Here is a 13,628-nt window from a genome sequence, read left to right on the forward strand (position 1 = left end):
TCAGACAAGGATGCACATTATCCCCTCTGTTATTCATTATCTATATGCATCATATATCAAAATTGGAGATGTTAATGTCTTGTTTTATGCGGATGATGTTATACTTCTAAATAAATCCGCAAGAAGTCTGCAAGATTCCCTGACTAAATTGAATAATTGTTGTAATAGATATGGTATGAATGTCAGCAATATGACAAAGACAATGAAAATTGGTGGAAGCACTGAAAATATCAACTGCATTTGTGAATAGAGAACCTATAGAACAAGTAAAACATTTCAGCTCCTTAGACACGATTTTTAGTGAAGATGGAAAATTAAATATAGAAATAGACAACAGAATCAAAGCAGGTATGGTAGGAAGTCAATTGAATAAATTCATATGGAATAAGAGAGAAATTAGTCAAAACACTCAATTAGCTGTATACAAAACAGAACCAATTTTAACTTATGGAGCTGGGTCAGAAGTAAAACACTTGACCAAAGACTAGAGATATGAGAGTCCTGAGAAAGATTAGTGGCATGAGCAGATGGCATTAATGATGTTAAATTCTGAATGAGAATTATTATTATGGAATAAATAAAATCTCATTCAGAGTCAGAAGTAAAACACTTGACCAAAGACTAGAGACAGCAGATATGAGAGTCCTGAGAAAGATTAGTGGCATGAGCAGATGGCATCAATGGTGTTAAATTCTGAATATGAATTATTATTATGGAATAAATAAAATCTCATTCAGAGTTTAACAAGCCATCCATTCCTTAAAGCCAATTTGGTTAAGATAAAATTCTACTGACTGTCTTTTACTGTTTGTATAAACTAGATATGAATTTTGTGTAAAATTAAACTTGAATTTGTATTATTTTTCCTTAGAAGCTAAATATATGCCATATGCACTAAATAGCAACCTTGTACTTAATCCCTTGATGAGTAATACTGCCTCCAGCAATACACGTGCACTTGAAATTGCAAGTCATGTTCTGAGTTAGTAAGAGTCCCACCAGACGAACTTGTGGCATTACTGCGCGCTGTTCACAAACCTACTGCTGCTGTATGAACTGGCGCTTATGGTCAGGATGTCAAATGCTGATTGTAGGAAACGAAGGCCCAATGAGAGAGAAGAGCGGGTGATATAAAAATTTGCGAAGGCCTGAAATCGCTCTTATGTTTTTTTGCTTGAAGATGTGAAAGTTCCGAAATAGTGAAAGTCCCTGTCGCTGGAAGTCTCACGCTCGCTGCTAGGAGAAATAGTATCCCGTATCCTGATGGGCTGTGAGTCTCTGCAGTTTGAGTCCAGAGTTGACGACGTTCGTATTATGCCGAGAAAGTGTCGGAAGCAGAAGGGAGAATACTCAGCAAGCCTTCAGTGAGATCCGTTCCTGAGTTAACTCATGTGGAATCTAAACCTCCTGAGAAATTCCTGTGGAAAACGCTGTGATCCGATAAAAGGAAAGTAATAGATCGTCTGTTCCGGTAAGAGCATGCAATTCTCTATACTAACAATAAAATTGAGGGACGCATCTGGTTGTGTTGTTTGACATTATTAGCGAGACTGTAAGTTAATTTAGTGTTCCATGAGAACGTGAATAGTAATTGTATAGGATCCTTATGAATATGTTAAACTCCCCTTAGAATGTCTGATCCAAAGGAATGTATAATTGAAAATTAGTAGAGAAAGTGGAATAAGACGTATTAACTGTACTAATATTGAACTGTAAGGTCTGCATGGATGTTTGTGTTTGTCTGTGAAAATACTAGTGGTTGGCGGTATTGAGTGGTGGAGACAGAGCTGTAGAGTAGGTACTCTCCCTCGATGAGTCTTTGAACTCCCTGGAGGTGTCACGTAATAATGATAATAAAACTCAAAGGAATTGACCCCCTTAAGCAACTAATTAAATATTGTGTTGGCCCACAGAATTGTGAGCGAACTTATTTAAGTAGATAAGTGATAAATGTCTAGTAGTACGTGTCATTAATTGAAGTTTGCATGTGTATTTAATTTATACTTTTTTTAGATGTCATATTTTTCAATCTAAGTTGATTAATCAATTCCTCATGAAGATTTTTCATAAATTGTATCTTTAGTCAAATAATAAACGTAATTTGTCTTAATTGTTGTAGATGTGCTTGCCTGATAGTCTTCATTGCACCGCTCATAAATATTACGAATCATAGCGGGAAACCAATAGTGTAGATAAGTAAAATAAGTTGACGACCACGACTGTAGATTTTCTAAGTGAATATTGTTCTAATATTTTAGAGAATAAAGTGAACTAATCTTTACTAATAAGAGGTACCTTGATATTATGCACTCAAACATCTAGACTCAGAGTGGCACAGGAGACAAATTTTCTCTGAGTCAAGAAGGGTAGTTGCTTATCAGTGGGAAATTAGAGGAACATAATTACTGTTCATGTGATTAAGATAAAATTGAAAACAGAAGAAATTACAACAAACGACGACGCAACAATGGCAATATCATATTAAAAACGAGGATATTATGAAACAACTTGACATTGTCAGCATTCAGGAATGCGTTAGCAAAGCTAATATCAGGTAGTATGGTCACAACAGAATGGGAGAGGATAGATTAGCAAAACAAGTATTCTCTGTCAGGTTGATAGGAAAAAGATCCAGACGAAGACCAAGATATAGGTGGATTGATATGGTAAAAAGTGCCTTAGAAGATGGAAATATAAGATCTGATAATGTTGGAGCCTTGACAGGTATAGTCTGACCACATAAGCAAGAGCTATCGTTGGCAGACTGCCAAGAAGAGTCAATTCATGTTGAAGGGAAGAAAGAAATAAGGCGATGTACGAATTGGTCACCAACATGCGAAACTACGTGCTTTATACGTAAAATTTTCCAACTGTTATACAAGCAAAATAGTTACCACTTTAAAAACTACAATGATCATAAAAGAGAAGTTAATTTTCCGACGTGTAACAATAAACACTCATCCCACAATATGGATTGATTACCCTATTATCGGAATGGATTCTCCTTTTTTTTGACATGCGCAGCAGTGTCAAAGGGTCTCGTATCTGTGGGCGTACTATAACAGACTGATTTGGAGGAAATTTGTAGATCGGAAGTTAGTAATGATGTAAATTTTTCATGTATTATTATCGTATCCTGTGGGTACACCCTTGAGGCTACATGGGAGAAATTTGATGATGAAATTTCTCTTCTTGGAATTACCTCGACATCAGGCCTCTCCTGGCATAAACACATCACAACCATTGCATCTTCAGCTTCCGTAAAACTAGGCTTTCTCTTTTTCTCAAGACGTTACTTCACCTCTAAACAGCTGTTAACATTATACACCCAGCTATCGAATACTGTTCTCACATTTGGAGTGGGGCTCCTAAAAGCTCCCTCAAGATGCTTGACACAATAAAGAGAAGAGCAATTAGACTGATAAAAGATCCATCTCTTACCAACTCACTCCCCCCACTTTCACATAGATGTTTAGTCTGTACAATTTGTATATTCTATAAATATTTCCATGGGAAATATTTATCTGAAACAGCATCAATAATTCCCCCACTATGGGTTTCAAGTACACCTTGAAACCCACAGAACAAGTTTCTTTTCTTCCTCCTTCATTCCTGCTGTACTATGGAACAGTTTTCCCGCTGATGTATTTCCCAAGGAATACAATATACAGACTTTTAAATTGAATGTCAACCAGTTTCTCTTTTCCCATCCCACTACCCATATACGGCACTAAAGTACTATAGGTTGACTATCCAACCTCTCGTATATAGGCCCAACATAAAAAAAAAAAAAAAAAAAAACCTATATCTGTCTAATGATATCTTTAATATGATTTTATAAATTAAGTTTTTTGTATGACATTTGAATGATCAATTCATTCTACCTTGTAAAAGACTGTTTCCTATCAAGCCACTGATGATAGTTTGTTATTTTCAAACTGAAATATTTGGCAATATATTAAATATTCTTCTTATACAAGATCATCATAAAACTATTCCTATCCACTACCTTTTGCATCAAAGAAAATGGTGGCAGTAGACAGTAGTGCCATTGTGTGTAGATGATGATGGTAGTAATGATTCTGTGTAGTTGGTGGATTAAATGGTGGAGATGGAGAGTTGTAGAGCAGAGCCTCCGCGATGAGTCCTTGGAGATGTTGCATAATAACAATAATATAAAAACTACAATTGCAATCATTTATATAGCAAAGTCAGAACCTTCAGCCAATGCTTTAGATACTCCTTTGCATAGGACTAAATGGAACAAGACAGCTGTGCTACAGAGAAGTTGATATGTCTGTGAAACTATTTTTGGAAACAGCATCAGCTATGAAACACTCCCATCCATAATATTTGCCTATGATTTGGGGATAGTTGTTCTAAGACCATATTTAGCTTGGCTTCTCTGAATTAAATTTGTTTCAGTCATCCTATAGACTGCATCTTGACAGACCATAAGTTGTAAACAGCATCATCTCTAAGAAAGAAAACTTCTTTATTAGCAAAGTTGGACTAAAAATTCAAGAAAAAAAGAAAAAATAATTAAAAAAAAAAAGAGAGTTCAGAATGACTGATAATATTAAAGACTGAATGATAGTAAACAGATGACAGAACGAAGCAAAAAAAAAATTTTAAACAGAAAAGATCAAACAAGAAACAATTCTAGTCTGACTATTCTAACATGCAATTAATATCAGAGCAGAGCAGAGCAAACACAGACACAAATGCTACCTTTGCAACCAAGAAACCTAATAAAACATTCCCATTAATGATAGAATGCTTGGTAGAAGAAAATAGAAATGGTTTCAAAACACCCAACTTATATGCAAAATTCAAATTCATTTAGAATGGAGTATAATCTGAAATTTCTCATACATTATTTAGGTTACACCTTAGATTTTTATATTCATTTTTTTATAAACTGAAGAATAATCACTTGCAGGTTTTATATAACCAGAATAATGATAGATCATGTATTAAAATCAAAGCTGTATACATTATATATATATATGAATCCTTTTTAAGGATACATATATAATTTTAGAAAAGCAAAATTGCATGGGCCCATATTTTAGGAGATATATAATATATAAACTAATTTCATTATGGTTTTCTTACTTCGGTAGGAGGTGCATCCATGAAGTCAAAAGACAACAGATCATTGATACCCATAGCCTTTAGCTGGAGTACGGTTGAAGCTAGATTTGTTCTTTGTATCTCAGGAACTGGAGTTGTCAACATCTCATCTCTATATGCTCTTTCTGTATATAAACGATAGCATTTTCCAGGCCCAGTCCGACCAGCACGACCAGCTCTTTGTTTAGCTTGTGCCTAAAATATAATTAACACTAAATCAGTCGATATACAGTTGTATCATACAATTTACTTTCATGTGATTATTTTGACTTAAATTTTTTTTACACATAAGGAACAAGTCAGGTTAACTTATTATGCGTTTGACATTAAGTTAGCCTAAAAATAATTAGTTAAATTAAAAACTAACAATTCACAAACCAAAAACCAAAGTGAACACAGCAGTGAAAAAAGAGCTCTGAAAAAATATGAATGTCTCTGAGACAGTCCTTGAAAAAAGAGAGAGAAAAAAAAAAGTTGTTAGCAATTAAATTATATGCCCTGAGAAAAATACAGTGAGGGGAAAAAAAAAGAAAAGAAAAAATAATGGGGAATGTGTCTTTGGTAAGACCACAGAAGATAAATATCATGATAAATGTTCTGGAGGTTATTAATAATACTGTACTGTTATATTACAAACTGAACCACAGATGAAAAAGGTTATATAAAAACTAAGAAAATTCTGGATGTCAGAAGTAATTACTTAGAGATATTTAAATGAAATAAGCAGTGATAGAACAGAGAAAGTGATGAGTTCTAAGTGGAGTATGTGGTAGTAAAACATGATAATAAAGCAATTTAATAGTTATTCACAAAACAGAAGTAAAAAAATAATAAATAAATAGGTAATGTGAATAATTTTATTCTAATATCTTGCCTAGCAATAAATGAGGCATTATCAAGGATAAAGATAAAATAGTAGATAGAGTAACTTGAATAAGAACACAGAACATCAAGAAAGCCTTCAATTATTTTGGCTATACTCCTGGGCACAAACAAAGGTCATGGCCCTCCCCCTTTTTTTAAATTTAAATGCAGAATTATAGTCTCCCAGATGTTTGAAAGTTTTTTTTTTTTCCAACCATAATTATTTAGGTTAGGAGTATTTTGCAAAGCATATGCAGATTCCCAGAATAATCTGTCACTTTTGAGTAGTAATTCTTCATCTAATATAGTAAAACATTAGAATAAACAACTTTAACTAATAAAGAAATTGACAGAAATTATTTTTTTCATTAAAACCAGCTTCATTTATAAAAATAATCCAATTGCTTATTAGAGAATTATATTTTAATTAACACAAAAGTTGCAATACAGGGAAATGATTCAAATATATGTGCAACTAACATGTATTAAAGTATCAACAAATTTAGTGCTGTGACTTCACAATGGCTACTCCAAACAATTAGAATGGGATGCTTAAGGGCCAAAGCTGTATAACTGAGAGGAGACCTCCACATAGCCTTTAAAGGAATGCAGAGAACTGACCAAGGCTTCTGACCTAATGCCCAGTCCTCACCTTTTCGTGGTGCACTATGTTAGGTATCTACCTGGACACTGAACAAATGAAGATGGCTGGCAATTTGGGATTTAGCTGACCAAATTGTATTCTTATTGGCTTAAACCACAATATAAAATGATGGTACATGACAGAATTTCATGCCAGCTGGGGCATCACCTGCTTAAATAAGGCTCCCATTGTTTCGCCAAGGAAAAGTCAGCTACTGGAACAAATCCTAACACACACACACACACACACACACACACACACAAACTCAACATCACCAGAGTTCAAGATTGGTACTATCAACATAAGAAGCCTGAATGGCAAAGAAATGAAGCTAGCTGAGGAATTGGATAAGTACCAGATCGACATAATTAGGAGTAAATAAAACAAAAAAGACAAAAACTGGTAAAATCCTTGTGAGCAATAAATACAAAATGCTATATTCAGGCAATGACAATCAAGGAAAAGAAGGAGTAACCATAGTATTCAACAATAAATACGAGGCTAATCTTTTTAAATGGCAAGCCATATCAAGTACAATGATGTGGGCAAATATCAGAATGAGGAACTGGACAATGACTTATTTGTGCCTATGGTCCCACAGAAGGTTCTACTAATGTAGAAGTGGATGAATTTTTTGAGGCTTTACAAACAGCAACTGACACAATGAAAAAGGAAAAGTTTGTCCTTGTTGGGAATCTAAATAGCAGCATAGGAAATGATTGTCAGACATACAAAAATATTTTGAGAAAATTTGGAGAAAAAGAGTAAAGCTAATAATAATGGCAAATGCCTGTTGGATTTCTGTTCAGAGCATAGACTGGTTATTTCTAACCAGATGTTCCAACATAAACGTGTGCACAAATTCACATAGAGAGAAGAGGCAAGGAATAAGAATAGTCTCACTGAACTATGTTATTGTTGATATCCATGTTTTCTCCCTGCTGCAAGACACTAGAGTGTATAGTGGATTTGAAATTGGAAGTGATACCATTTAGTCTTAAGCAGGATAAAACTGAATTTCATATTGAAAAGAAAAACATATAAGTTTCAAAGCGAATACAAGTTGAGCAGCTCTCAGATGTGAACTGAATGTTTCATTAATAATGTTTGTGTACTAAAATACACAAACATTATTAATGAAATATTTGAGAACAGTAACCAAACCTTGGAGATTCAGTGGCAAGCTCTGAAGAAAATACTGATTTATTCAGTCAGAGAGGTATGTGGTGGGGTTGTCTGCAAGGATAGAAAAATCAGAACTCCATGGTGGACATAGAAAGCTAAAAAGGCAATGAAGGAAAAGAAGTAAGCATATTAAAAGTTGTTGGCAAATAATGGTGGTCTGAAAAGTTCTTGGCCTAACAATGAAAAAACGAATTTATAATTTCAAAATTATTTTTCAACATAATCTCTCTTAAGACTAGTACATTTATTCCAGCAATGCTCCAGTGCCATTATCCTGTCCCTGTAGTGGTTCTCAGTAAGATCTGCAAAATACCCCTCTACAGTGGCAGTCACTTCTTGATTCGAAGAAAAATGCTGACCAGTGAGGAAGAGTTTTAGTTTTGGGAAAAGAAAGAAATGAGAGGGAGCCAAATCTGCAGAATAGGGTGGATGTTCCAACATTTCATAGTTCAGATCCCTTAATTTTCCCTGCCCACAAAATACCTTTGTGGTCATTGTCCTGATGAAAGATGATTTTTTTTATTCTGCACAACGGGACTATTCTCACAAATTATTTCGTCTAGTCTGGTTAAAAAATCGGAATATTCTCTGGTTATTGTTTCACTCGTTTCAAGGTAATTAATAAACAAAATGCCTTTAGCATCCCAAAACAGGTCTGGTTAAAAAATCGGAATATTCTCTGGTTATTGTTTCACTCGTTTCAAGGTAATTAATAAACAAAATGCCTTTAGCATCCCAAAACACCAATGCCATGACCTTTCCTGCTGATGGAACAGACTTTGTCTTCTTTGGCGCTGAACAACAGGCTTCTGTCCACTGTTTTGACTGCTGTTTGGATTCTGGTGTGTAATGGTGAATCCAAGTCTCATCCATAGTAATAAATCGACGCACAAAATCAGTTTTATTCTTGTTAAAATGCTCCAAGCACTGTTCAGAGATTTTTATGTGAGTGTGTTTTTGATCTGCTGTGAGCAAGCACAGCATCCATCTTGTGCAAGGCTTTTTCATTTGCAATTCTTCATGCGAAATATATCCTACAAGTTCTTTTGAAATGCCTATAGTCTCGCACTTTAACTCGCCGGTCATCCAATACCATAACATGCACTTGATCAATGATTTCTGGTGTTTTTACACTTTTTGGACGTCCTTCACGTGGATCATCTTCAAGGCTGGTACGGCCACGTATAAACTCGGCAGCCCATTTCTTAATTGTCGAAAATGAAAGAGAAGAGTGCCCATAAACTATTATGAACTTCAAATGAATTTCTTTTGCTGTTAAACCTTCTTTTACAAAGAATTTTATAACAACACGGTACTCAATTTTATCCATTTCAATGGATACAGACAACAATTTTGATTCTGACAACTGTATAAAACAAACTACTTCATAGAATGACTTGCAATTTAACATGGATGCTTATGACAGATGCACCAACTTTGGGGGAAAAAATTCTTGCCGATAGTGTTGCTATGGTCGAGGCTGAGAACCTTTCAGATCGCCCTCATAAGTCAGCTTTTGCTTTTAGAGTATACAGAGACAAATGTAAGAAAGTAAACACTGTGTAAAACTAGCTAAACAAAAGTCATGGGAAGACTTTATTCAGAACATAGAAAATAACTAACAAGAAGGCAAGATATTCTGGAGGTTGTTGAAGAAGATAGAAATGTTGGAAAGGGTGCTGTAAAAGGAATTAGAGATGAAAAGGTGAGATGAAAACTGGAGAAACAGATATCCTTGATGTATGGAGTCAAGTAATTAAACAGTAATTACTTCAAAAAATTGCTAAATGAAACAATCACTGACAGCACAGTGGTAAAAAACACTGACCAGACATGCAATCAGGAATACATATCCATACTTGAAGTAGAAAAAGCCATCAAAAGCCTGAAATGTGGAAAGGCAGCTGGAAAAGTTATTTGACAGAAATGCTAAAGTATTGTGGTATAAAATTCTTACATTGGCTGCACTACATAGTTCAGATGGCCTGAACAGAGGGACGAATTCCATACGATTGGAGTAGAGCTCATAGTACCCATATATAAAAAGGGAAATAAAATTGAATGTGAGAATCACAGAGGTATTTTTCTAATGAGTGTTTCTGGTAAGATATATGCAGGTATACTTGAGAAATGGTTGAGAAGTATGGAAGGGAAGCTTTGTGAAAAACTAGATGGATTCAGGCCAAATAGAGGCTGTCAGGATCAGATTTTCATTTTATGACAAATAGTTGAGAAGTCATGGGAATATAACAAAGATCTGTATTTAAGTTTTGTATATCTAAAAAAGCATATGACAAGAGAGAAGCTATTCAGAATGGTATTGTTGTATGGTGTCAATGGGGCATTATATCAAGCAATACTTAGTCTTTATTTGAGTTGTCAGTCAGCAGTTAGAATTGAAGGCATTAGAGGAAGATGGTTTGATATAAAATCTGGTTTCAGGCGAGTATGTACATTATCCTCTCTGTTATTCATTATCTATATGGATCACATTATGAAGGGAAGTGGTATCAAACCTGATATCAAAATTGGAGATGTTAATGTCAGCTCTTTGCTTTATGCAGACAATGTTATCCTTCTAAATAAATCTGCTAGAAGTCTGCAGCAAGATTCCCTGACTAAAAATTGAATAACTGCTATAATAGATATGGTATGAAGGTCAGCAATAACAAGACAAAAATGATGAAAATAGGCAAAAAAATTGAAAATATCAACTGTACTGTGAATGGAGAACCTATAGAACAAGTAAAACATTTCAGCTACTTACGCATGATATTTAGTAAAAATGGTAAATTAAATATGGAAATAGACAACAGAATCAACAAAGCTGGTATGGTAGGAAGTCAACTGAATAAATTTATATGGAATAAGAGAGAAATTAGTCAGAACACTAAATTAGTTGTATACAAGAGAGTGTTCAAACTGATTTTAACTTATGGATCTGAGAGCTGGGTTAGAAATAAAACACTTGACCAAAGACTGGAGACTGCAGATATGAGAGTCCTCAGAAAGGTTAAGGGCATGAACAGATGGCATCAATGGGAACATCATATTAAAAATTATTAAAGAACTTGACATTATCCAGGAATGTGTTAGCAGAATAATTCTCAGGTGGTATGGTAACATAAACAGAATGGGAAAGACTGGCAAAACAAGTGTTTGCTGCCAGGTTAGCCGGCAAATGACCCAGAGGAAGACCAAGATATAGGTAGACTGATACAGTTAGAAGTACCTTAGAAGATAGAAATATAAGATCTGATAATGTTGGCGTCTTGGCAGGTAACAGATTGATTTGGAGGAAAATTGTAGATAGGAAGTTAGTAATGATGTAAGTTTCATGTAGTACTATCATATCCTGTACACCCCTTGAGGGTATATGTCAGGAATTTGATGATGAAGAAATAGAATATGATTTTTATGGCACTCAAAAGGAAACTCTAGAGAATACAAACTCAAAAGAAAGAAGATGAAAGTTTATTTTGCACTTGGTTAGACTATAATAAATTTAGTTTAATCCTTTCTCCAAGTATGAGCAAACAAAGTTTGCACTTGAAAATATCTTCAGGATTGAGGAAAGGTTGAAACTGGTCTGGGTAGTGGCCCTTCCCTTAATGCATAACATTATACATATCCGCAAGGAGATGTGTTTTGCATTATGGGAGATACTGAGATAGAAGTGATGATAGCTTTGTCCACCTTTGCTCCGAGTTGCCTGGTGTTTCGTTACCTTTCCTCAGTCCTGAAGATATTTTCAGGCACAAACTTTGGATGGTGACCAATAAAAGCTGAAAAATTGATTCAAGTCCTAAAGTCAGGGTTTGCTGGAAAACTAAGTAAGCTGAATGTCTGCCAGCCAAATTCTTGGGATTTTTATGCCACCATTATTGTTAAGATTAGGGTGGTTAATCAAAATTTCACATGCTTCTTTTAATTTCTGTTCATACCAGGTTTTTGTATGATGTAAAGAATAAGTACTTTTCCAATCAATATGAGTAAGGTGTTAAGAGTGTGATCTGAGAGGCCTGCACAAAAATTTTTAAGATATATTCTGATCCCCGCGTAAGCATGAAGGAAAGGACAATAATTATCAAATATTAAAGTATAGAGACTTCAATTTGGCATATGAGAGATACTGAAATGGATTATTGGCTCTATACTTTAATAACTTATAATGGCCTGCCAAGAGTTCATTATTATGAATTTAACCGTGACCAGACCTGCCCGCAGTAGTCAAGATGGGGGTCTTATAAAGGCTTGATAAAGAGGAATAATAGCCTGCTTGTCTCTATTCGTCAGAGTATTCTTCAGTAACCAAGTAATTTGATGAGCTGCTTTAGCCACTTTTGCTATGTACCCTCGAAACTTAACTCCCTATTCACTAACACCCCCAAATCTCTGGCTTCGTCAATTTTCTGGAGTACAGTTTCCCCCCAATGTGGTATATAGCTGGTAATCTTTTCACCCCAAAATGCATAACCTTACACTTTGTCACATTAAACTGACATCCAATCTCCTTTGCCCAGACTGCCAGCCTATCTAAATCATCCTGCAAAATTTTAACATTTGTACTGCATCATTGGCAAACAACTGAACAGTTCTTCTGAGATTATTTTCTGTATCATTAATGTACAAATTAAATAGTAGCAGCCCAAGAACAGAGTCCAGTGGCACACCACTAGTCAGTCTTTCTTACGGACTCTAATCCTGAATAAACTACTCTCTGATATCTCTCTATCAACCACCCTCTTATCCACTTCAGCTACTTTATATCCATTCCCATGTGCTGCAGTTTATTGATTAGAATCTCATGCAGTATCCTATCAGACTTTTGCAAAGTCCAGCAGTATCACTGCAAACCCATTATCTTTATCCAACTCAGCCATCACTGTATTATAAAATGTAAACAAGTTACTGAGTTATGACCTGCCCTTCACAAAAGTTCCACCCCACCCCCATGATATCCCATTTCCGTCTACACCTGATATGCTGATTGGTTGGTAATTTGCTACATCAGTCTTGTTGCTTCATTTATGTAATGGAACTATTTTCCCTCTTTTCACTCCCTTAACTCCCACTTGATTTATTCTCCTGACTCTAGATATGCAGTCTGCCATTACTTACTTCAAACACTCCTTTACCACTTTCTGTGCACTATCAGCAACCAGCCCTTGCAGTTTCACATGACATGGCACTGAACCAAGCAATGTCCTAAGCTACCAGTATGTAATTCCATACCCACTCTTAAATGAAAATTCAACACATTTAGCCACCTCTCAGGTAAAGACAATACAACCATTCTCACCAGCTGGATGCTACATCGTCATACTGGTTTTAGACAAATTCTCTGGCGTTACTAGATCTAGCACTCTCAAACCACTAGCATATTCCATCACATGCTTCCTTAGGTTATTATTAACTGCATTAATTTCATTTCCTTCCTCCCATGTATTCTTTCCTCCTAACAACCTATGTATTCATAGTTGAAATTCCCCATAATTACCCATCCTTTACTCATTGAGCTTATTTACGAATGCATACTATCCCCATCATCCTTGCCATCTACTGGTCTATAGAATCATCCAACTGTATATTTTGTTCTGCTGGCCTCTCATAATCACATAGCCTCAAATGTGCCATTTTCACTGGCCTGCAGTTGAACTGCAGACCAATAAAAATGGTTGTATTTCATTGGTCTACCATCAAAACACTCCTCCCATTTTCTCTCCTTGAACACACTATATCATCTTCTGTCAGCCGTGTCTCACTAATGCCAATAACCTTTAGCCAGGAGGAACTAACC

General features: G+C 35.3%; 1 protein-coding gene across 2 annotated transcripts in view; it reads right to left on the bottom strand.

Moving 5' to 3' along the window:
- The window catches only part of pea (ATP-dependent RNA helicase pea), a 319,525-nt gene that overhangs the window by 37,378 nt on the left and 268,519 nt on the right, over window positions 1-13,628 (bottom strand). For both annotated transcript variants that reach the window (XM_090402685.1, XM_090402684.1), the window contains exon 21: window positions 5,119-5,331. In XM_090402685.1, coding sequence (XP_090258811.1) covers window positions 5,119-5,331 — 213 coding nt within the window. The remainder of the gene's footprint in view (window positions 1-5,118; window positions 5,332-13,628) is intronic.

The sequence above is a fragment of the Typopeltis vanoorti genome, chromosome 13 (genome assembly GCF_054136105.1).
Source record: "Typopeltis vanoorti isolate ZY-2024b chromosome 13, IOZ_Tvanoo_1.0, whole genome shotgun sequence".
Lineage (NCBI taxonomy): Eukaryota > Metazoa > Arthropoda > Arachnida > Uropygi > Thelyphonidae > Typopeltis > Typopeltis vanoorti.